The 23,945-nt window shown below is 40.1% G+C and overlaps 1 protein-coding gene across 3 annotated transcripts; it reads left to right on the top strand.

Moving 5' to 3' along the window:
• Window positions 1–1,258: 1,258 nt before the first annotated feature.
• LOC118798652 (ATPase family AAA domain-containing protein 2-like) lies at window positions 1,259–23,945 on the top strand. 3 transcript variants are annotated; one of them, XM_036558110.1, is made up of 28 exons: window positions 1,259–1,999; window positions 5,888–6,108; window positions 6,201–6,253; window positions 6,540–6,696; window positions 7,923–8,004; window positions 8,400–8,490; window positions 9,398–9,547; window positions 9,708–9,819; window positions 12,705–12,812; window positions 13,253–13,361; window positions 13,507–13,622; window positions 13,974–14,148; window positions 14,274–14,362; window positions 14,764–14,923; window positions 15,091–15,181; window positions 15,689–16,003; window positions 16,479–16,599; window positions 17,223–17,409; window positions 17,784–17,969; window positions 18,168–18,303; window positions 19,242–19,438; window positions 19,624–19,783; window positions 19,930–20,052; window positions 20,138–20,275; window positions 20,514–20,984; window positions 21,859–21,992; window positions 22,765–22,893; window positions 23,757–23,945. In XM_036558110.1, exons 1-28 carry the CDS (start codon window positions 1,823–1,825, stop codon window positions 23,787–23,789), a joined length of 4,221 nt encoding a protein of 1,406 aa, XP_036414003.1. In that variant the 5' UTR covers window positions 1,259–1,822; the 3' UTR covers window positions 23,790–23,945. The 3 variants fall into 3 exon arrangements, with proteins under 3 accessions (XP_036414003.1, XP_036414004.1, XP_036414005.1); XM_036558111.1 differs by lacking the exon at window positions 1,259–1,999 and adding an exon at window positions 3,463–3,772 and having other exon boundaries at window positions 23,757–23,789; XM_036558112.1 differs by lacking the exon at window positions 1,259–1,999 and adding an exon at window positions 5,438–5,501 and having other exon boundaries at window positions 23,757–23,789.

Raw genomic sequence — 23,945 nt, 5'->3', positions numbered from 1 at the left:
AAAATTAAGTTTTCTTTAGGAACTGTTTTGCCTTACAGCACCCTGCATGTACCCCTCCACTGTGATTAATTTTTTAAAAGTAGTTTAAAGGCAAAACCTTTTTCTAAAAACTGTCATAAGGCATCAGGCAGCATATTCATAACCATTTCATGTAATAATTTTCTGTGAGGTATATTCTGGAGGCATTAAACTCTTCAGAGGTCTGGCTCCTATCACCACCTCTGACAAAGAATGACTCTTGTTTATGCAGAAATGTTAAAAAGGGTGGAATTCCCCTTTAAAAGTCATATATCACTGTTGTTGGAAGAAAACCTCATATCTCCAAAATGGTAACTTTACAGGAGAAGGAAAAAACATACTTTTAATGTAAATCAATGGAACCAGACCTTTTTCCAAGTCACTGTGGGTTGTTTCTTTTGGTCCATTCTTCATGAAATTTACATACAATGTAAAGGACAACAGACATTTTCGAATTATGTCAAAAACTAAAAAACAACATAAATGAAGATACAAGGTTTTGTTCCGACAGCAGCGATATGTAAATGACCTCTGTTGTGATTGACTGCCATGTATTGCGCCTCAAAAGGTAGCCCAGACTGAAACTTTGGACAAGCTGACCTGCTGTACACTCTATAGGTGGATTTACGTAAGTGTGCTTTTTTGTGACATCACAAAAACAGTTACTTTAAAGAGGAATCTTTCAAAATGTTTGCATAATTTTGTCGTTGCAATGTAAACAAAATCATTCCAAGTGGTTTGATATGAAATGGTTCATTGTAGAGAAACTTACACACTCAGATTTCTTTACAGTGGTGGTGATGGATGTTGATGAAAATGAAAAATCTAAAAAAACTAAGTTTTCTTTGGGGACTAGATTAACAAGACATTTTAGGCCAACACTTTACCACAAAACCGTCATAAGACTATGTGTCGGACATCAGGCACAGTGTTTAATAACTTTCTGTGAGGAAGCTTTTTGAGGTATTAAACTCTTTAGATGTCTGGTTCCTATCACCCCCACTGTGAACTGTTCTCACTCTGCAAGTTTCTCCAGAACAGAGCATCTCGCGCCAAACCACTCTGAATGACTTTGTTTACATCTTAAACATTAAATAATGTGGAACAAGAGGTGGAGTTCCCCTTTAAATCTGGCTGCTTTTCTGTTTAGTAACCATATGTTGGCTTGTGGACTGGGGAGGGAACTTAAATGGTGTTTGCACGCCACATCAAATGCTTAATAAAAGTGAGGGAAATGCTGTTTCGCATGATAAAGGTAAGGTACAAGCTTCACTTAAGCACTTATATGAAAAATATTATTTTTAATAACACTGCCAGTGTTATTCCTCTATCAGAGTGGGTTTGGTCTGCATAAGCCAATTAGAGCCTTGAACGCAGCGTTCACCAGGGCGCGCCAAAATTTTTACCGGCACCTCTTTCAAAGCAGATTCCTACGCCAGCGTTCAAAAACATATGTGGGGCGATGTGACCGTTTTTCATCATTCACAAAGCTCCATATTTCCTATATGCATTTAGTTTGTCGTTTTTTGCTACGCGTCAGGCTTCATTAACCATAAAGCGCACAGCAAATTCGTGCCAGCCCGCTCGTCGAGCGGTTCTAGTTTTCGTCTCGTCGGCCTCAACCGCGCTCACGGTCGTGATTGGACCTACGGTGACGTTTATGGCGCCAGAAATCAAGGTGGGAAAGCGGGCTGCTTCTGACAAGGGTTTTTATTCCGCGCTCGGCGGTCTTTGGGATGCGTTTGGAAGCCGAATAAAGTCGAATTTCTCCGTAAATGAGCTGCCTTAGGTTGTAAGCGACGCCATGGTGATGCTTCGAAGCAGCAGCGGAGCCGCCGAGGCGGCCGCGCCGAAGAGGGCGCCTTCTGATATGGACTCCAGCTCCGAGTTTCTCTCCCTGCGGCGGCCGCAGCGAAAGTCAGCGCGGTTGAGACGGGGCCTGGATGACAGCTGCAGCAGCGCCGAGAACAGCCCGGCCAACGTGAGTTTCCCGCTTAAGTTAAGCCACAGTCGGGCGTAATAGTGTTTTTAGGATTTTGGAAAACTTTTCCTAGCTAGGTTGCTGTTTACACGGTAACGGCTGCTGGTTTACGAGGCTAAAGTCAGCTTCTGATTTGCCAGCTTGTTCGAATCTGAGGCGCCAGAGTGAAACTGCTGCACCATTTAAGGTGGAACGGGAGAATTCCAGCAAGAAGCTTCAGCTTCGTTCCTGTTACCGACTGGCTGGCTAGCAGCGCTGGCTAACTTTCAGTAACTTTGCATTTCTGACAGATTTGGTCACTATTAGTAATCAGTTTAAGCTGTTCTGGACGTTTTGTGGTTTTTTTTGTGTTGCAGCAATTCTAAATGATCGCTATTTCACCATGTTTTTTTTTAAAAAAAACCTCCCTAAAGTGCCGAGGAAAAACGTTAAGTTGACAGGTTCTGATCCCATTGATGAGATATTTAACTATATTATTCCCCTTTTTTCTAATAACGTTATACTTAGTGTAAGGGATGACTTGATAAGTCCATAACAATGTAAAGTTAGCTAGGTTACATGTGTAAACACTGCCCGCTTCCTTCTCTCTGGATTAACTTAATACAGGAACCCAAATAGCTTATTGACGGGCTGAGAGTTTTTAGAAACAGAAGCTGATTTTAGAAATAGAAGCTGATTTAGTACAGAAATTGTTAACTTCTGAAACGTAAGACGTTCAGTTTGTTAATCAGTAGCGTTGACTTGGTATCAGTATCAATAACATTAGCTACATAGCTCGACCTGAGGGCTGATATTAAAGGTCTTAACTCTGTTTTTTAGGACCGAACTGAAAAATATGAATAAAAATGACAACAGAAGCTTCCATATATTTAAACTAGACAACTCGGCTCGTTTTGTAATGTTAGCTACTTAAGAGCTAACGGCTAACTCGGTTAGCCCAGGCAAAACGAATGGGAGCGTTAGCTGAGTTAGCTAGGAAACTTTTCCCGCTAGCTGTTTAGACAGAGACCGTCGTTGTAGTCGTGATTACAGTAATTTAGTTTTTCTCTGTGTTTCACAGCTGGTCAGTTGTTTATATCCCAGCTAAACGGCTGTAGGGATATTAGTCCAGCAGATAAGAGCCTGTTTGAAAAAAGGCGCCTTATTCCTGACTGTGGTCGCTGCTGTAAGATAATGTCGGCGAGTGTAAACAAGACCGCTGTGGTTCCTTTCTGTACAAACACAACTTAGTCAGTAGTGTTAAAGCGGAAATCCAACATTTTTTTCCAAAATTTCTGAATAATTTTCGTCCTTGAAATGTAAACAGAGTCACGTGGTGGTTTGATGTGTAGTGGTTCATTGTGGAGAAACTCTCAGACTCTTGATTTCTTTACAGTGGTGGTGATGGGAACCAGGGGTCGCGATGTCTAAAACACTAATATAGCCATTTTATTTGCTATCCAAAACCACGAGTGAACCTACAAGGGTCTTCTTCTTTTTATATATGGTGCTGAACATGGTAGAATAGGCATAAATCTAAAAATGTTAGACATCAGGCAGCATATTTATAACCGTTAGGTGTAATAATTTTCTGTGAGGGAGCTGTTAGAGGTGGATGTCTGGTTCTTATCACCACCACTGTGAACATTTCTGACTCTAAGTTTCTCTAAAACAATGTTTTTCACACCAAACCACACAAATGACTTTGTGTGCATCTCAACAATTTAGTCATGTAGAATTTTCGAAAAACTGGTGGAGTTCCCCTTTAAAAGGACCACTGAGGCAGAACTGATGGTGAGTAAATATGTCTTCTTTTAGATATGTCTTCTTTTTTCTTTAGACAGATTTGACAAGATGCATAACCAGTAGCCTGTGAGCATCGTGGACATGTTTCTGTTAGCCTGCTCCAGAGGAATTTACTGTACTATATGAAATAGTACTGAGTAGCTATTAGTTACTGTTGTATAAACAATTTATGCTCATTGACACTGTATGGCCAAAAGTTTGTGGACACCTGCTCGTCTAATGTCCCTTCCAAAAACAACAGTATTAAAAAGGAGTTTGTCCGCTCTGCTGCGGCAACTGTTTTCGCTCTTCGGGGGAAGGCTTTGCACTAAATGTTGCAACGTTGCTGTGAGGATTTGATTGCATGACAAAGTATTGATGTTGGATGATTGATTCTTGCTTGATTTGGCTTATGTGTGGCTGCTTCAGAACATCCTGTTCTATTGTCAGTGCTTTCATATGGAGGCTATACAAGCTGTTTGTGCATTTGAGCTCCTGCGTCAGCAGTGAGTGCACCTCAATGCTGACACAGGAGTAATAGTATTTAGATAAGGATAGTATAAGTAAGATGTTGTATAAGGAATGTGACCTGTTGGGCTACTCCAGGGAAATGTAATCATCTCTACTTGAAAACATGCTTGTTGCACAAGTTGTGTTTGATTCATTTAAAAGTACTTAAGCTAAAAGTAATTCATATAGGAATAAATAGTACTGAAGAAACCTGCTGTAGCAAGTAAATAATTAAGCAAATTAGCCTTTTACGCTAGTCTGCGGGAATTTAATAAGTTTAATGAGGGGAATCTGTACTTGGATGTAAATAACAACTCAGACAGAAGTGGTTGTGTGTGTGTGTGTGTGTGTGTGTGTGTGTGTGTACATACATACAGTTTCCTACAAAACTTTGGCACCCCGGTAAACGTGAGCATAGCTGGGTGTAAAATAACTTTCTTTATTGCTTATCTTTTTGATCTTTCATTCAAAATAATAACAAAAATATGGCCTTTGTTTAAAGTGCTGTGATTGGTGTGTCGGGGACCTGAATTTACAATGATTTTTCTTTTTCCAAATCTATGTCTGGCACAATTGTTGGCACTTATTCTTTTAATACTTTGTGCAGCCTCCCTTTGCAAAGATAACAGCTCTTAGGCTCCGTTCACACAGCAGGTAAAAGTGGCCCAAATCTGATTTTCTCACCAAATCCAATTTTTTGTTTGGCTGTTTACTCATCTTTTAAATGTGATCTGTATGCAACATCAGTCTGAACAGATCAGCTCCTAATCCCACATGCGCAAAAGAACAGTGCTTCGCGTTGCTTCACGTGGCTCAACCAGGGGTAAACAATCATGGCTATGAACGAACGCCAGTCGCTCTCAGAGGTTCAGCTTCACCTTCGCCAGCATCACAGGAGCCATCATGAAGCTTCACTGACTGACAGCTGGGCTCATCACCCAGAATGTGTTCGAGCTCGCAGTAAAAAGGGTTTTGGTTCGCGTCCTCTGATTCTTTAAACTTTGCCTTTAGACTTATAATTGTTCTTTGACTCTTCAGCCTCGTTCTCCTACGGCTGCGTTCGGCCATTTCTTTCGAAATTCCTTTGAACATGGAGGGTTTTGAATGAGTCTCTTCTCATTTTTTGTACAGAAATTTCAGCCTAAATGTTTGAGACTCAGCAGCGTGAAATGATGACGAACCTCTGATATTTGTTGCCAGAAAGCTCTGTTTTGGTCTCATCTGACCAGTAAGTTCAGTAATGTTTGGCAAACTGTAGGTGCTTGAGTTTGTTGGTCCTTGACAGCAGAGGCTTTCTTCTGGAAACCCTCCAAAACAGCTTGTCAATACGGAGGTGGCAGCTAATTGTAGTTATAAAGACGTATGTCCTCTTTTTGTCATATTCTCAACATCCTGATGGTGTAAATGGGCATTTTTGTTTTTGTAGAAAGTCCATGCTCAATCTGTACTTCACCAATTATTTATTCCTAGAGGGCCTGTTGACAATATTTTCTTTTATTCATTAATATACAGATTATTTAGATTATTAGGAAAATCTGAAGATCCTTAACTAAAGTATGTGTAATCCCTGACTGACTGTATGTCAGTAACGCCTTGACCCTCGTTTATCTTTAGGGATATTTGTCTGCCAAGGAGGAAAACAGTGAAGACAAAGGCAGCATGAGGACGCGGGCTCAAAGAGACAAACCCAGCGTGAAGTTTGCTGATATGAGGAACCAAACTGACAGATCTGCTCAAAAAGAGGATAAAAGATCTCAAAAGGAAGATAAAAGATCTTCTCCAAAGGAGGATAAAAGATCCCCTCAGAAGGAGGAAGAAATTGTGAGGCATTTAAGGTACCGTTTTGCTTCCCACAGCAAATTTACAGTGGAATTAAAAATGACAAGAATTGAAGTCACGTTTACCCGTTTATTTTTTTCGTACTCAGGAAATCCCCACGATTCCAGACGGATGGTGATAAATCTGGTGACGAGAATACTGGTGAGGGTTTTACCCGTGTAAAAATTATGGGATGATCTTCCATGTCTGTCATTGGGTCATCAGTGCTAATACTCATACTTATTTCTCTGATTTCTTAGTTTTGTAAATGTGGACGTTAACATTTCTTCTACAAATTTAGTACCTGGGATATGAAAATTCAGCTGTTTGTGTGTCTTGCACCAGACTATTAATGCGTAAAGTGATGAAGATCTTTAATGTCATAATAAAGTTATTAACTGTTTAAACATGTTGAATATTGAGTTTGACTGTTATTCCCTGATTTTAGTTGTGGATGAAATTGACCGGACGCCAACCACTCAAAATCTTCGTGCGCGGTTAAGAGAGGAAAAGGAGGACAGTGCTGTGAGACGCAGCTCCAGAATCACCAGATATAAGCTTGACGCCAGGAACCAGTCCGTCCTCTATGACCGGCTAATCACTAAGTATGTGTTCTCTGTTTACCTTACATCTCTCAGTTTAAAGAAGGGTGTCAAACAGCCCTGCAGATATTAGTGATTTTTCTCATCTAACCCAAAGTTGAGTTCAGTCAGCCTTTTACCAGCTGACGTTACAAAACATCAACTTTAGGGCGCCACTCAGATGGCGATTCTCATACTGCAGCCTGGAAAAGAAAGCATGAGGCACATTCGGCAAACAATGTGATGGCCAATGCTGTTGAAGTTGCGCAATTGTAGTGTGAGGAGGAAATGAAGGGGCTTTTTAAAACCGCCTTCCTTATAGCAGAAAACAAACTGGCTAATTCAAAATTAGGTCATCTGGTTAAACTCATGAAAGGGATGGAGTTTCATTCAAAAAGCTTTTAAAAAGAACAGGACAAGGTAAGACCTATAGTTAAGCTCACAAGTACTATCCCCAAAAATGTGTAAATCCCCACTGTAAATGTGTGAGAATTCAGCCCCCTCGCCATTTTGAACAATGATTTTCAGGCCCTGATGCGTTAGTAAAAGGCAAAGCTTCCAAATACTTAATAGGGAAACAGATATAAACATAACAAATACTCGAATTTTTGAAGTATTCAGGCCGCCCCAGTGACCTAATGAGAGAAGCACCAAACTCATCTGTTGCTGAAATATGTGTAATTTAGCTTGTTCTTTTCCAAAGTAGATTCATTTTGTATGTCAAAGTCAGAAGTGTAGGTTTTTTTTCTGTTGTGTAGCCAAGCTAGGGTGGCGAAGTCATTGTCGTTGTTTCTAAACTTCCTAGTTTGATTCGTGGTCCGTCTATTAGTGACCTCTGATCTAGAAGAATATTTAAATCCTTTATATTGTGGTTGGTTTCAGCGTCACTCAGTGTTTTGCTGCGTCTCATGGCAACACTGCTCTCTTATTTCTGGTACTGTTGTCTGTTTTTGTGCATGCGCAGACTAGAGTAAGAGTTTACATGCACTGAGAAATCTGATTACTGAGCTAAAATCCTGGTCTCTTTCTTAATTCTTAGACTGGAGTATGGTGTTCACAAGACTATTTGAATAATCGGTTAACTGCAGAAATCCGATTATGACCAGATTATTGAGTGCATGTAAACGCACTCATTGATTTGTCAATAGGCTGTTAACAGAATGCATTTAGGATCGTAAAACTTCCATGCATTGTGTCAAGCTGAATAGGTGAGTGAATATTTTTATAGCCTAACATGTCACCTTTTCCAGCACTGCGGAGGCTGTCCTCCAGAAGATGGACGACATGCAGAAAATGCGCCGAAGGTTGAGGAGCAGAGACTCACAAGAGGAGGTGGGCTCCATCGTCTAATACTGGGTTACATACACAGGATCTCCACCAATGCGCCTGCGAACCTGTTAAACCACACATAGATAGATGTTCTCTAATTGACAGACTTGGATATCCACACATCAGTGCCACACTAACAAACTCAGGAATCCTCACCTGTCAGTGCTGCACCAACAGACAATTGATCAGTAAACAAATAACTTTAAAAACCACAGTGCGAAACATTCTAAGAGGCAAGGTATTTCAAGTTTTTCTACTAGTTGTGTGAACATGTATGCGCATGCACACCCATGCTCACACGTAAGTGTTCATACACACACATATGTATGTGTGCATATATGCACATGTGCCAACACTGGATTCCATGACCATGTTTTCATTCTTTACATCACATGTAGAATCACAGAATGTACTCTGAAGCCAAGAGGAAGAGGACCACACAGTCCTCTGTGAGAACAGATGAGGAGAGTGCTGATGATCAAGAGAATGGTAAGGGAAGCCCTTTTGAGTCTCACTGATTTCCCGACAAACTTAATACAAAGTGAGTGATCGACATTTGCGTAGGTTTTCTCCGATGGACGAAGCAATAAAAAATATTTAAGCAATAGAGCACGAGAGGGAGTTCTATTCGACCTCTAATAAATAAAGTAAGAAATTAATAAACTGGGCTGTGAACATGGCATTTAATGTTTTAATGTTCGCAGTTCCTTCCACCAAATTATAGTTCGTTAACGAGCAGCTTGTTGCTACGTTAGAGTAAAAAAACTCCGCTCACTCACTGCACAGTCTGCAGTTCGTTCTCCATCTTCTTACACTAAATTCCCAAACTGTCATCACCACTGAGCAGCTTTTCAGTCGGCAGCTGTGACAGAAGAACAGCTAAACAACCTGGAATCAGCCAGAAATGAACCCAGTACCATTCGCCAAACGTGTAGTCTGATCTTCAGAGTCTGACCAAATCGGACTGAGCCATAAAACTGCTGTAATATCAAGTTTAGCTCAGTTTTGTCATTTTTTGCTGAATCAGTATTAATGTTGTTTTGTTCCAGCCAGTCTGTAAAGCATCTTACAGCCCATTTAGTTTGGCGAATGGTGTTGGGTTCATTTCTGGCTGATTCCAGGTTGTTCAGCTGTTCTTCTGTCACAGCTGCTGACTGAAAAGCTGCTCAGTGGTGATGACAGTTTGGGAATTTAGTGTCGTCTCATCTTCAGAGTCTGACCAAATCGGCTGTCGGTCAAATGTGATCTTAAGTGTCCATTTTCTGTTTGTGGCAAAGTAAGAAGTAAAAACGTTCAAATGACTTGCGCGTCTGCTACAGCTGTCAAAATATATATATATAGCACCTTTAACATTACTGAGAGTGCCACTGAAGACTATGCCTCAATTGTTTTCTAGAATACAGTGATCAGGAAGATGATAATGATGACAACGAAGATGATGAAGATGAAGAAGATGGTGAAGGAGAGGAAGAGGAAGAAGACAATCAGAAGCGCTATGAATTCAGGCAAAGAAAAGCTGTTGTTCGCTACCAAGCTCCTCTTGAGGGTGGGTATTATAAGTTTATGTGAAATATATGTAAAGCATGACTGTATAAACCCAGTGTTTGTAGTTCTAATCCTTTATTATGAGTATTTTTACACAATAATACTGTAACTATGCCAGCTATTTATTGCTCATGTTATTTTATTGTATTGGATGTTAAAAGAGCCGAGGAAGCAGAGTATATTTTTCCGTCGGCACTCCACCCCAATCAGGCAGAGGTATTCCTTCGGTGCCACAGGACCCCATAGCCCATACAACAGACGCAGGAGCAGCAGGTTACTATGACTCTACACTTCTTATCTTTGTTCGTGTTTTTCTTATTATAGACTGTCTAATTCAGTGGTTCTCGCTCTTGAACCTGGAGGTCTCTTTTACTACATGTTTCTCCTGCTCTTATACATCCGTAACGAATACAAAAAATGGAAATATGTGAACGGAAGAAAAGTGATTAATAAATAACAAAACATACATTTATGAAATTTTGCTTTTGTATTTATGTATTTATAGTTTTACTTATTTTTAGATTTCTTCCTGCTGTACACAAAACTTGCACTCCATTGGTAAATCATGGAGAAAGCAGTGTGTGATTACTATTGCCTGTTTTTGAAATGCTGCTGATACTTCAGTGATGGCAGAGGATCTGAATTTCTGTGCACTTGCTTGATGGAGGATGAATAGACAGTGGACAGTTGGACAATGTCTATGTTCTGGTTCTGGTACAGGGATTAACCGCTGATTTAGGAGAGCTGAGCAGTGGAATAGATGTGGCTGTGTCGGTCTTGGAGTCACTAGAAGATGTTGCTCACCAGCTTCAACATGTGTTTGTCTGTAGGTGGTGGGCAGTTTTGAAATTGTGCCCCAAATACTTTATTATTGGTCATTAGCAACTAATCGTTGAATGAGTGCGGACTAGGCAAGGTGGATTCTGAGGTGTAGTGGAGTTTGACAGGGCAGCTGCAGCCTTTGATGCTGCAGGGATAGCAGTTTCTAGGTCAGGCCACTTGTAGGGTTTTTAATTTTTTTAAATTAAATGTTAACTATACTAGTATTCTGTATGATGTTTGTCTGTCAAGTAACAGAAACAAATAAACACCGGAAGCCAGTGGTTGTCGGGTTGATCTGTGATCTCACAGAATCTGACAAAGACTTTGCTTCGCCGTATTTGGAGCTTTCTTAGATTTCACGTTTGTTCTGTCTGCCTGCTGTTTAGTAGCATTTGGACTGCCTTGCAAGACACACTTGAGTAATAGTTTGTTAGAATTATTATACTAAATTTCCTTTGGGATCAATAAAGTGTGTCTGTCTATCTCGAATTGCTAGTGTTGCTCACCTCGTTAGCATAGACTGCAGAAAGAGAAACAGCAAAAATATAAATGGGGAAATAAAAGCAGAAATAAAATAAGCAGTTCTAACACTTATTTATTATTAGTTTTTGTCTGTTTTTTGTCTCACAATTATCTATTTGCACTTTTTTGCATGTTTCATCCTACATAGAGAAGATCTTGTCTTTGAGTTGAGTGCGGTGAACAGGTGGAAGACTAATATATGAAGTGCCGGGATGCTCCGAGACCAAAGTCTTATGGTCGCTTAATACAGATTATCTGTCAACGCTGGGAGAGACATATTGGTCCCCTTTACAGTAGACTAGAGCAGTATTTCTGAACCCTGGTCCTGGAGGCCAACAGCCTTGCAGATTTTAGTGCTTATACCCGCTTCAACTCAGTAAGGGGTTGCTAATGAGCTGATTAGTCGGATCAGGTGTGATGGGAACCGGGAAACACTAAAATGTGGAGGGCAGTTGGTCTCCAGGACCAGAGTTGGGAACCACTGAACTCAATCCTGGTGGCTTTATTGTTCTGCAGAGTTGAGTTTTAAAGTAAGCAGTAGAACGAGAGGGAGTGTGTTATCGCGAAATAACATCACATAACATCATTTGGTCGCAGGCACGAGCCGAAGGCTCATCACAGCCGTGACGTTATTCACGATAACACACGACCTCGAGTGTTCTATTGCTTTTTCACAACAGTTAAGTAAATAAAGTAATAAATTAATAAACTGGGCCGTGAACGCGGCGTTTAATATGTTTTAATGTTCGCAGTTCCTTCAGCCAAATTATAGTTCCTTAACGAGCAGCTCGTTGCTACGTCAGAGTAACGAACTCCGCCCACTCGCTGCACAGCCGGCAGTTCGTTCTCCAGCTCCTTATGTAGATCAGCACATTAAACTCGTTTCACACTCAGTTTTTTCCTTGTCCGCTTGTTTTCTTCTATTTCTATTCTTGCTCAGGGCAGTTACCTTACTTCTTGGTTCATTATATGATTTTATACTTTTGCTGCACTAATTCCTGTCTTACTTTGGTTTTGTGTCAAACCAGCGTTAGTGCCTTTTACTGTGCTCTCAAAATCCACTTTTTACTGCAAATTTTTTACTGACAAAAAATTTTAGACTAATAAAATAAAGAAAAAATACAAAGTAGAAAATGCATCAAGAAAACATCAAACCTTTTTTTAAATGTGCTTTAATATTTAAAAAAATCTTTAACCTGTTTTTTAAGTGTCCATTTTCTGTTTGTGCGCATAGTAAGAAGTAAAAATCAACGCCTTGAGCGTCTCCTACAGCTGTCAGTCTCTGCTTAGCAACGGCGTCTAAGCGGAGTGATAGTTTTTTTTGTTTGTTTCCCCCCCCCCACCAATCTCACCCAATCAGCTTGCATGGCCGGAACTGTTTTATAATCTGGATTAACATACTTCACAGACCTGACCACAGTCAGATCAGGATGACCAACTCTGCTCATGGAGAGGCTTTTAATACAAAGTTTAGTTTCACTTTTGTTCCTCAAATCTGCTTTTGTCTGCTCCTTTGATTTTGCAGTATTGGGAGGGATGAATACATTGGGTAAGAGTGAGAGCTTCAGCACTGGGAAAACCACAAATAAATAAAGCCACTTCTGTTCACACACTTTGGTATATTAGCTGGATTAAGCACATGCACTATAGATATTGTGCTCATTTCTGCACTTGCCTTGTCAGATTATTGTTGGTGGTGGATTCAAATGATGTATTGATTAACTTCTCTGCAAATCTTCATTGTTACATGTCATTTATTTGTTTTAAGCCACATTTTGGGTTGAATGTGGAATAAGTGTGTGTTTGTTCCTCAGAAGGAGGCATGCCATCCACAGTAGCGACTCAACATCTTCATCTTCGTCATCTGATGATGAGAAATTTGAGAGAAGAAGAAATAAGAGTCGGAACAGGTCAATGTACAGGTAAAAGTCTCTCAGATGAGCGACAACATGCACGGTTGAGGTCTTAGGTGATTTAAAGCCTAGTATTTGATGAAACCTATTCAGACTGCCCAGGGCTCAGTTTCACAAAAGCATCTTAGTCTTTAAGATCAAATGTTAACAGTGTGTTCAGGGTGATGCTCGCTCTACCTTTTAAGTATCATCTTTGTGCTAAGATGCTTTCAGGAAACCTAGCCCAGAATGTTTCATTTGGAGTTTAAGAAATCATCCTGACAGAAACAAAAATGTTTTTCCAGATTTTGAATCTGCTATTAAAATGTGTTGCTATTAATCTTTTAAATTGCTTCAAGGAAACAGTAACAAATCTCTTTGCTTACAGTATTCTGTCCAGATTTACATATACCACTGTCTTATGGATCAACTTTAAAACAAATGTATTGAAGTTTTGGTTTGTTCTGTAGATGCCTTCCAATGAACTTACTGAAAGAGGATCTTTTGGGAATCCACAAGGACAGAATTAAAATCGGAGCAAGTCTCGCAGATGTTGATCCGATGCAAATTGACCAAACGGTAATGATATTTAATTTTAGTTACTTTTTTCTTTTATTTGAATCATGTAAAATGTGACGTGAATGTGACCTTCTAATCTTAGGACTTGGTATAATATTCTTTCCTTTGTAAATCTGTTCTGTTCTGTCTTTTTATGTTGGTCTAGGTGCGCTTTGACAGCATCGGTGGTTTGGGCAGGCACATCTCGGCTCTAAAGGAAATGGTGGTCTTTCCTTTGCTGTACCCTGAAGTCTTTGAGCGGTTTAAGATTCAGCCTCCAAGGTAAGATGGTCTACATCCCATGTGTCAAACACAAGGCCCGCAGGCCAGATCAGGCCTTCCACACAATCCTATCTGGGTCACAGAAGTATTTTAATTTTCTATTAGTGTTGGCTTGTTTCACAATGTGCTGCACTACAGTCCCCAGCATGCACTGCAACATGTAATGTGCTCTGACTCTCCGACCCCAACAGTGGTCTATTGGACAGTGGTTACACTTCAATTCTACACAATTCTGGTTGAGTTTGTGAGAAATGTGTGATTTCTGACAAGTTTCAGGTAGCCAAGTCATTTTTGGTTGTCATTTTCAGTAACAGAAATTCGTTAACGGATCATCCTCTAAAATGTCTGCAGAGGTTGTCTTTTCTACGGACCTCCCGGTACAGGAAAGACCCTGGTTGCGCGGGCCCTGGCCAACGAGTGCAGTCAGGGGGATAAGAAAGTGGCCTTCTTCATGAGGAAAGGAGCAGACTGCCTCAGCAAGTGGGTGGGAGAATCCGAGAGACAGCTGCGATTACTTTTTGATCAGGTATGTAAATATTTATTTATTTTTTTATTAATTAATTTATTTATTTTGGTCTTTTCTTTATTTTTTGTTTATCTGAAATGTATATGTCCGTTTGTTGTTGATGGACTGCGTTTATACTTTTAAAGGCGTACCAGATGCGTCCATCAATCATTTTCTTTGATGAGATTGATGGAATTGCACCTGTTCGATCAAGCAGGCAAGACCAGATACACAGGTAGGTTTATTATTTCAAATCATACATACTTGGTTGAGTACTAATATATTTAATGGATTCAGTTGGTTTTTTGTATATGGTAGACCAGCTTCCATGGTAAATATATTACTATGAACATCAGGATGATTATTTAGTTGTTAATCTTTAAGCCGTATAACTAGTAGTAACTTCTAAAAATGATTTGGTAAGTGCTATGAAATGTTTATGTGTGAGAGTGAGGTATTGAAATGTGGGCCTTTGCAGTCGAGGGGTTAATTAAGCTGATTAGACCTTGTTAAGGGTATCATGTGAGGGCAATATGAGTGATGAGTTGCCAACTTCTGTCATCCGATCTCTCTAGGATACTCTTGAGTTTGAGCTTTTGTCCATCTGTTTTATTAATGTGACTATTTTGGCAACAGCTCTATCGTGTCCACATTGCTGGCTTTGATGGATGGGCTGGATAGTCGTGGTGAGGTGGTCGTTATTGGAGCCACTAACCGGCTGGACTCCATAGACCCTGCGCTCAGACGGCCCGGGCGCTTCGACAGGGAGTTCCTGTTCAGCCTCCCAGATAGAGAGGTGAGTCTTCGCGGATGGTTAATCACCTCATTACGTTGGAAGCTGAAATGGTCTTGACGCTGCACTTCTTGCCCTTTTGAGATCAGTAAGTTATCTGGTGGTCTGAAGAGTAACTCTTATGAGGACTCGAATATCTTAAAGGTAAAGAAGTATTTGTATATTTCCAGGCTCGTAAGGACATCTTGAAGATTCATACAAGACAGTGGAATCCACAGCCATCTGATGCTTTCCTCGAGGAACTGGCTGACAAGTGTGTCGGTAGGTTGTTTGAAATCTCCTGTTACATTACAGCAAGGCACTTGTCCAACACTTCTCAAGTACCGTCTAACTTTCCCTGGCTCAGTTACGCTACCTCTGCTGTTTTCCAAAACAAATACTTGTGCCTTTGAAAACATTTTCTAGCCCTTCACTGGCTGTTTTTTGGTGTTTTACCAAATACATAATGCGTAAAGTTTGAATACGCCTGGTCAAAGTGCACATTTTATGGATTTAAGTGAAAGTAAATTAACACATCCTTTACAGGGATGTGTTCATTTTAAATTTTTTAACTTTAAAAATTATACTTTTCTGACAATTTAGTTCTTGTTTTCTATGTATTTGCTGATATTAACATATTGGGGGTACAATAAAAGTGAAGACTGTTTTGTTCCGACAGTGATGATGAGGGGGAAAACCATAGCTTGTTGATATGTTAATAGGTGGTAAGATGACCTCTGCTAAGATTTCAGTCCAACTCATCCCCCCATCTGTGTATCGATCTCCTAGGTTACTGTGGTGCAGACATCAAGGCCATATGCGCAGAAGCAGCCCTATGTGCCCTGCGGCGGCGCTACCCCCAGATATACGCCTCTTCTCAGAAACTTCTACTTGATGTGGCGTCCATCAGCGTGGATGGCCGTGACTTCCTGTCTGCCATGAGGAAGATAGTTCCTGCGTCCCAGAGGGCTGTGGCGTCTCCGGCCCGAGCCCTAACACCGGTTGTCCAGCCCCTGCTGGCCAATACTCTCATCAGTTCCTTGAAGGCCCTGCAGAAGCTCTTCCCTCATGTGGAGCAGGGCCTCAAGAAGAAGAAAGAAAATGGTATGTTATGCAGCTGTTTGTTTAGTGATCACACAAACACTCCTTTTGTCCTTAAGTTTTGAATTGAAATGATTTTTATCTACAAGTACTAATAACCGCTTTCTGATAGATTAAATTTTTTGGAGGTGTTTGTGGAGTAGATTTTTAATCCTTTTCTTATTATGGTCAGTGAGAACGCAAAACCTTCACACTGCCCAGAGAACACAGCAGGCTTCAGTGAATGCGCTGTAAGCTTTTTGCTGTGGCTTTAAGCATCATATCTCATGTTTCTCCCAGCTCAAAGACATTATAGGGGCAGCACAAACATAAATAAGCCTCAGGAGGAAACAAAATTTAGGTGCTGCAGTAGCCTTGACCTGTCCATTTCCCAGTGACAACTCATGTCAAACTATGCCTCTTCCTACAACAAACCATCCTTTAGAGTTTTTGTTGTCAGTCAAGATGTAGAGGATTCTGTCTTTCTGCTCTGATGTAGATGGTGCAGCTGGTGTATTAGATGACCTGTTGCACAGTGATGACGAAGGATCCTCTATGTGTACAAGTAACCCTGCCCAGAAAAATGCAGGGCCAGCTGGGACTTTCCTTCATTTTAACAGGTCAGTCATAAAGGGTGTTCAACAGACAGAAGGTTCTTCCCTCTTAAAAACATGTGACTATGTATATAATATAGTGTGTGTGTGTGTGTGTGTGTGTGTGTGTGTGTGTGTGTGAGTAATAAATATAGTTATAATAAACAGGATATTAGGCTTGTCACAATCACAAAATTTTAGGTGATGGTAAGTAATTGTTTTAATTTCATGATAGTCATTAGATGCAGCTATTAAAGTACAAGCCTAAACTTGGCAAATTGCTAACTGTTGACGCTTTGTAGCTCTCAACTGATAAGACGGCTCAGTCTCAAACAAACATTACTCACTGCTGCCTAAAGGTGTGATAGTATGAAGTCAGACGTTTTGCTGTTTTTGTAAGACCCATGATTAGCATCAGTAAATCTGTTTTTCTGCTCTTTTTCATATGTATTTGCCTCAACCCAACAGAAAAACACACCTAATTCACATTGTTTGTAGCACTGTGATCATGAAATCTAACAACTTTGGGAAATAATTGCTGTCAGCTTAAACATACATACAGTAGATCATCTGGAATTACAATATTATATTTTCATTGCATTGGGATTAATTGCTTAATAGTTTCTGTTCCTTGGTTTTGTGTGCTTTAGGAGTGCTCTCCAGCAGCCCACTTCATTCAGGCCCCGGTTACTGCTCTCTGGGGGTCCAGGCTCAGGCCAGAGCACACACTTGGCCCCTGCCATACTCCACACTCTGGAGAAGTTTCCTGTCTACACACTTGACATGGCTGTACTTTTCGGGGTCAGCACCACCAGCCCAGAGGAAGCCTGTGCACAGGTACCTTCATGCTACCTCTTATTCTACTGTCTACTTCAAAACAGCATCAAACACTCTGTAGTCTGAGCCCAGTTTCCCAAAGACATCTTAGTATTTAGAAGATTTTTACAGTTAATGAAAGTATCCTGAATTACTGTTTCGTGATATAATGTAGAAATGCAGCTCCAGGTTTCGGAATAAAGTTTCTGAATAAAGTTCCTAAATCATGTCAGTTCTTAGAGTCTGAATCAGAGTCTGAAGGCTTTTTTAATTAGCTGAGAGTTCAATCAGGTGCTAAATGTGGTAGAATGCTAAACTCTGCTGTACTGTGGCCCTCCAGGATTAGTTTGACTCGGGTCTTAAATGCACTTCTGTGTTCCTTTTTTCTTTTCCAGCTGTTTTGTGAGGCCAAGAGAACGGCTCCCAGCATCCTGTACATTCCTCATATGCAGCGCTGGTGGGACACAGTAAGCTCTGCACTTAGAGCCACTTTCCTCAGCCTGCTGCAGGACATCCCTTCCTTCTCACCCATCCTCCTCCTCGCCACCTGCAGCTTCCCTTATCAGGAACTCTGCTCAGAGGTACACATCCTCCACCACCAATGCTAGGACCAGCGTATGTTACTTAATAAGGGGAAATTCATCTGATGATGATTAAATCCTAATGATAATAAAGATTTTGACTGTTATTGCTAGTGCCATGTTCTGGTACTGCTCCTGCCCACTCACTGCTGCAAAAAAGGTGTTATTAAAAGTATATTTCTGTTTGTTTTGCTAAAGGTGCAGGATCTGTTTCTCGTGGAGTATGGAGAAGTGTTCAATGTTCCGCTTCCTTGTGAAGAGGAGAGACGCAAGTTCTTTGAGGATCTCATTCTGGTCCAAGCTGCAAAGGCCCCTGTATCAAAAAGAGAAGCAGGTACTGTATATGAGCTTTTTTTTTATTTGCTGAGATACAAGTTATGATTAGTTGTTGTAGAATATTTAGTGAAGAAATCATACAGCAACTAGACAATACAATTATACATCATCTAAAAACCTATACACAATTTAAGAGGAAATTTGGAATAGAAATGATGCATATATACTATTGACACTGGCTGTGTTTTACTGACACACTGGCTGTGTGATTTTTGCTGACCCGATTAAATACATTCCGATTATAAATTAAGACTGAGGTGTTTGTATCTCACTCTACTCAACAATCTGATGAAAAATCTGTTTAAATGCTCACTACAAGTAATCCGATCCAAATTGAAGAGCATGCCTAGAGAACCACTTAGTGTAAACGTTACCGTGACAGCGAGCAGCACGCGAGTCCAGTCAGAGTGAGACGACTTTTCACTTGGCGGGCTTGTGTTTTTAATTGCTTTAAAATTATGGTAGAAAAACGTTCTTCACATGTATTAAGGAAGCTGCGGGAGGAAGACGTCGTGTTCTGAGACACATAAGCTGGACGTCCGTCCCACCGCCGTCTTTTAAAGATCAGAGCATAAACTTCGTCTCCTCTGCAGACCAGTTTCTGCTCTGCAATGTTGAACGGTATAAACTTTCACTATGACGCGACGAACATGATCAGAACGGACTTAAACTTTCAGACTGGGAATGTAATCAGATACAGGAGTTTACGTGGCTATCATTCTTCTATTTAACTGATTGTTTACAGGATTACCCACCTTGATCAATGGGATAGAAATTGTATTCCGAATGGCCTCAATCAGACTAGACTATTCCAATTGAGGTGTTTACCTGGACGTATTTTATTCCGATTGAGCTATTAGTCGGGTTATTAATGGATTATCAGGCTGCATGTAAACGTGGCTACTGTGTAAAATGTAGTGCGTGTTTTCTCTCCAGTGCTCCAGGCTCTGGAGGTCCTCCCAGTGGCTCCCCCACCTCCTCCTCGCCAGCTCTCTGGGCAAGAGCAGCAGAAGCTAGAGGAACAGGAAGAGGACACTCTCAGGGAACTCCGCCTCTTCCTGCGTGATGTCACAAACCGACTTGCTCAGGACAAGCGCTTCAAGATCTTCACAAAACCTGTGGACACAGAGGAGGTTAGAGCATATTAGGAATGTTGGGATGTTGGCGTTTGTTGTTGGTTAATGTGTTATTTAATGTGAAACATCTGTTTCGTTTGATGTCTTTTATTAAGTCATTGCGTTAAAGTATTACATCTGTTCTCAGGACAGTTATAACCTCCTAATAAGCGGTTCTTTTTTCCTGCCTGTGGTTTGTACAGGTTCCAGATTACACTACAGTCATTAAGCAGCCCATGGACCTCTCCACAGTCCTCAGCAAAATTGACTTGCACAAATACGTAACTGTGAAAGACTTCCTTCATGACGTGGATCTGATCTGGAAGAACGCTCTGGAGTACAACCCAGACAGAGACCCCTCAGGTGAAGTCATCTAATGGAATGTTGCACAAGGCTTCTGGGCCCTCCAAAGATGCATTGCCTGAATAGCAGAGCCTCATTAAATATCTGTAATGGCTTAAGTGTGTGCAATAACGGTCTTACTTGACTTGTTTTTGCATCTCTTTCAGACCGTTTGATTAGACACCGTGCCTGTGCACTCAAGGACACTGTTCACGCCATCATCAAAGATGAACTGGATGAAGACTTTGAGAAGATCTGTGTTGAGATCAAGGAGTCACACATGAAGCGAGGTTCCGTTTTAGTTTTGGTTTTGTTTATGTTGTCTTTGTTTGGAGAGACTCTCAGCTTAGTTGCCTTTTTTATGCTCATTTTCAGGTTGCACCACATCAAGGTTTACCCCTTCATATTACCATGTGCTGCCAAAAGTCAGTACATTAGCAGAGCCTAATGATTCTGGCCCCTCCAAAGATGCTGCTCCTGTGGTTGCAACACCAGTGACACCAAAGCAAGCAGGTAAAGTACTAATAGGATTTCGTGGGCATTGACGTCTCACGGTTTTTCTGGTAATGATGTGAATGCATAAGTATCTCTGATCAAATTTAAAACTTGGTGGAAGTTACAGCACTTTTTGAGCAAGGTGTAATTTTGGGTTTTTAATTGATCAGTGTGATCATCTTGACTGGTACAAAACTGTCATACAGACTAATAAATCTTTGTTAATAAAAACTAAATATATGGTTTCTCTCTGAAGGTGTACAGAAGAAAAAGAAGCGCAGGAAGCTATGGAGCAATGGCCTTGTCCGCCGAAAGAAGTCATCACACTCGCACTCAAAAGAAACAGCCGAGTCAGGTGAAGAAGAGGAGGATGAGGATGAAGACGAAGATGACGGGAAGGCTGCAGAGAGCGAGGGGGCAGATGAGAAAGTCAAAGATGTGGAATCTGAACCGATGGAGGTGGAGAACAAGGAAGAAGACCCACCTCCAACTGAAAACAGGAATGAAACCATCCCCCCGCTTGTTCAAAACGGCAATGTCAGCAGTGGAGAAGGAGATGATGTCAGTATGGTTTCATCTGCGAATGGAATCCAGAATGGAAATGTTTCTGATGCCATTCCGAATGGCTGCAGTGCTGCAGAGGATGGAGACAACAGTGAGGTCCAGCTGATGGAGAGCACTGATGCTAAGAGGGTGAAACCTAGTGCAGAGGAAGACACAGGAATAGGTTGGTATCCAAACATAATTAATATTGGGGTCATTCTACAGAAACGTCCAATTTTTTATTATTTATTTAATCTATCCGTAGGAGTCATTGATGTTACACAAGAAAGTAAACATCAGTGACATTTTAATGAAAAATGCATTTTACAGAATGGCTGCTACAGAGCATCAAATCATGTCAATCATGGAATATCCACCAAAATATGTAAATGAATCCATTTGTATCCTATTTTTTCATAATTACCTCAGAATAAAGTCGGTCACACCAGTGACTTTAACTAAAAGCTTCATATGAAATCATAAGCTAAATGAGAATCTCTGATAACTGAAAAGACACAGTGGACTGGATGTCGTCAGTGTGATTTTATTTCAAAATAGATTTTTTGTTACGCAGTAACACCAGTGACACGACTCCTGGGGAACTTTCGTTATAAATTTTATAATATTTATTTGGCATTTATTTTCTTCATGTCATTTAAATCATATATTTCAAAGTCATTTATAGATTATTGCAGTTAAAATAGCAGAAAAACATGTTTTCCACCTCAAAATATGGCCTCAGCCTTCACACTGACTGTGGAGACGAGCACCTCTGTGGGGTTTGGAATTGTAGATAATTGATTTAAAAACCAATATTGCTAAATTGAGGCTCAGGAAGGTGTAGCTGTTAAAATAACTTGTTTTCTTTTAAAATATAAATTAATTGTATTCCCTAACATGTTTTTCAAGTGTAATATATCTGTAAACGCTAGAGACACAAAAATAGACGTTTCCAAGAATGACTCATTAATTTATCTAACAGAGTGGTATTGTTTTACAATGTGTCGATACAATCACATAAACACAACTGAAACTGAATTTTGAATTGCTTTGTCTAGAGAAGGGGATGAGACGCATGACTAGAGGCTTGAGGATGCAGGCCCAGCAGCAGCAGCTTCTTGATGTGGACACTGCCATGAGGATCCTGGAACAGGGGAACCAGCCACTGATTGTGGATCACAACAAACTGAAGGTAAATCATGGTCAGAGTCTGTTACTGTGTGATGGGGGGGTCATCTAATGTGGACAGTCAAAAGGTCTGCAGAAAACCTAGAATCGCTCACTAGTGGCCATCAACATTTCAAAACTTTTTTAAAACCATATTCAAAACAGCGTGAGGTACTGTTTGCTGAAATCACGCGGCCACTTTGATGTGCTTTGAAGAACTGTTTCCGTACAGCAATACCAAAGACGTTTCGAAAAGGTTTTGAATCAGTAGCCACGTTTACATAATAATCCATTAAGAATCCGACTGACAGCTCAATCGGAATAGAATACGTCCATGTATACACTTCAATCGGAGTAGTCTTGTCTGATTGAGGCCATTCAGAATACAATTTCTATCCGATTGAACAAGGTGGGTAAATCCTCATTTACAGGGTAATCCTGTAAATAATCTTGTAGTGAGCATGTAAATAAAGATTTTCCATCAGATTGTTGAGTAGAGAGAGATACAAACACCAGTTTTAATCTGTAATCGGAATGTATTTAATCGGATTGGCAAAAATCTTTGCATGTAAACACAGCCACCGTTTTTTCAAATATGCTAATCACTAGTTACTGCAGCGTTTTCTTTTCCTGTTTCTGAAACATGTGGAACTAAAGCCCAGCTAATGAAAGATTTTAGAGTGAGGAGAACATGAATGCAGATTTGATTACATCAAAAAAGGTGGAAGAGAAATTAGAATACATGTTCATGTTGTTGTGAACTGCTCTAAATGATTAATGCTGGGTTTTGTTTTCAGGAGCTCTTGCAAAAAGTGGTGGCCAAGACTGAGGGTTATGAGGTTGATCGGCTGGAGAAGCTTTATGCTCTGTTGTGCCAGAGCATCTACAGACATAAGAGAGATTATGACAAAACTGCACTTATACAGGTATGCCAGGTGAAGACTAGAACAGAGTCCTGTCCATTTTATCAACAATGCATGCCACATGATTTCTTATTTAGAAAAAATAATTTGTATTGCTGTGTATATGAATGGGTCGTTTTTAATTGGAAGCGTAAATTTATGTGAATAGGCCTGTTAGAGGTGGGCAATATGACAGTATTTATCATGATATGAATTGAATTACATTGTCACAACATGCTTTTCTGAGCACATTGTGGATATCATCAGTACTTAAGGAGCACTCACCAGCTGCATGTTTCATTATTAAAGAAAGTATAATTAGTCCTGTTTAATTGGATTTAGTGCAGAATAGTATGTAAAAAGTAATAAAAATTGTATTCATACTTCATTAGTATTTTTGTATTGTTGCTGTCCAAAGAAAACCATGCATCTCCAATTTTTTTTGTTTTTTTATTATTTTTCTATATCATTGCAATACACCAGCTCTCCTTACTTCGTGTGAAAATGTGATGATAAACGGACCAATAGAAATGCTCTAAAATCACTTGAAATAAAATCTCTTTACATTAACTTACATTAAAAGTAGTGTGTTTTTGCCTTCTCCTGTAAAGTCCCTAATTTGGAGATGCTTGTTTTTCTTCAGACACTGACGTTATGAATGTGGCGCTACTGATTTATTTATTAGTTTCAACTTAGCAAACCTTAGGAAAATAAAAGACTGTGTATTGAGAAAATGCCTTTAAATGTTGTATATTTTGCCATTTTGCCCACACTTAAGGCCTATATAACATCTCAGTTCAAAGAAATCTGCATATTTTATCATTTTTTCTGAAAGTTAAAACTTCTGATCTGGCTCATATCTAATGAAATGTCTCTTTTTTTTGCAGGAGATGTCAAAGCAAGTTGAGGACTTCTCGTAGTCTTTTTACAGAAGCATATACATACAGCTTTAGTGTTCCTGCAAAGTTCTGCAAGTTCATAAATTATATTTTACTATTTCATGGGGAAATTAATAAGAATGGAGCGTTGTACATTTCTTATGTATTCCTGTCATTCTATTAAAGCCTTTGTCAGTA

The sequence above is a fragment of the Colossoma macropomum genome, unplaced genomic scaffold, assembly GCF_904425465.1.
Source record: "Colossoma macropomum unplaced genomic scaffold, Colossoma_macropomum, whole genome shotgun sequence".
Lineage (NCBI taxonomy): Eukaryota > Metazoa > Chordata > Actinopteri > Characiformes > Serrasalmidae > Colossoma > Colossoma macropomum.
Note: the sequence above shows the minus strand (reverse complement) of the source record. Positions and strands in the feature narration are given on the sequence as shown.

Excerpts from the sequence above, each read along its gene's own strand:
- LOC118798652 (XM_036558110.1), top strand. The coding sequence starts at position 1,823 with ATGGTGATGCTTCGAAGCAGCAGCGGAGCCGCCGAGGCGGCCGCGCCG. Across the intron at positions 8,005-8,399 it reads GCAGAGACTCACAAGAGGAG|AATCACAGAATGTACTCTGA; the intron begins GTGGGCTCCATC and ends CATCACATGTAG. Across the intron at positions 14,363-14,763 it reads AGGCAAGACCAGATACACAG|CTCTATCGTGTCCACATTGC; the intron begins GTAGGTTTATTA and ends TTTTGGCAACAG.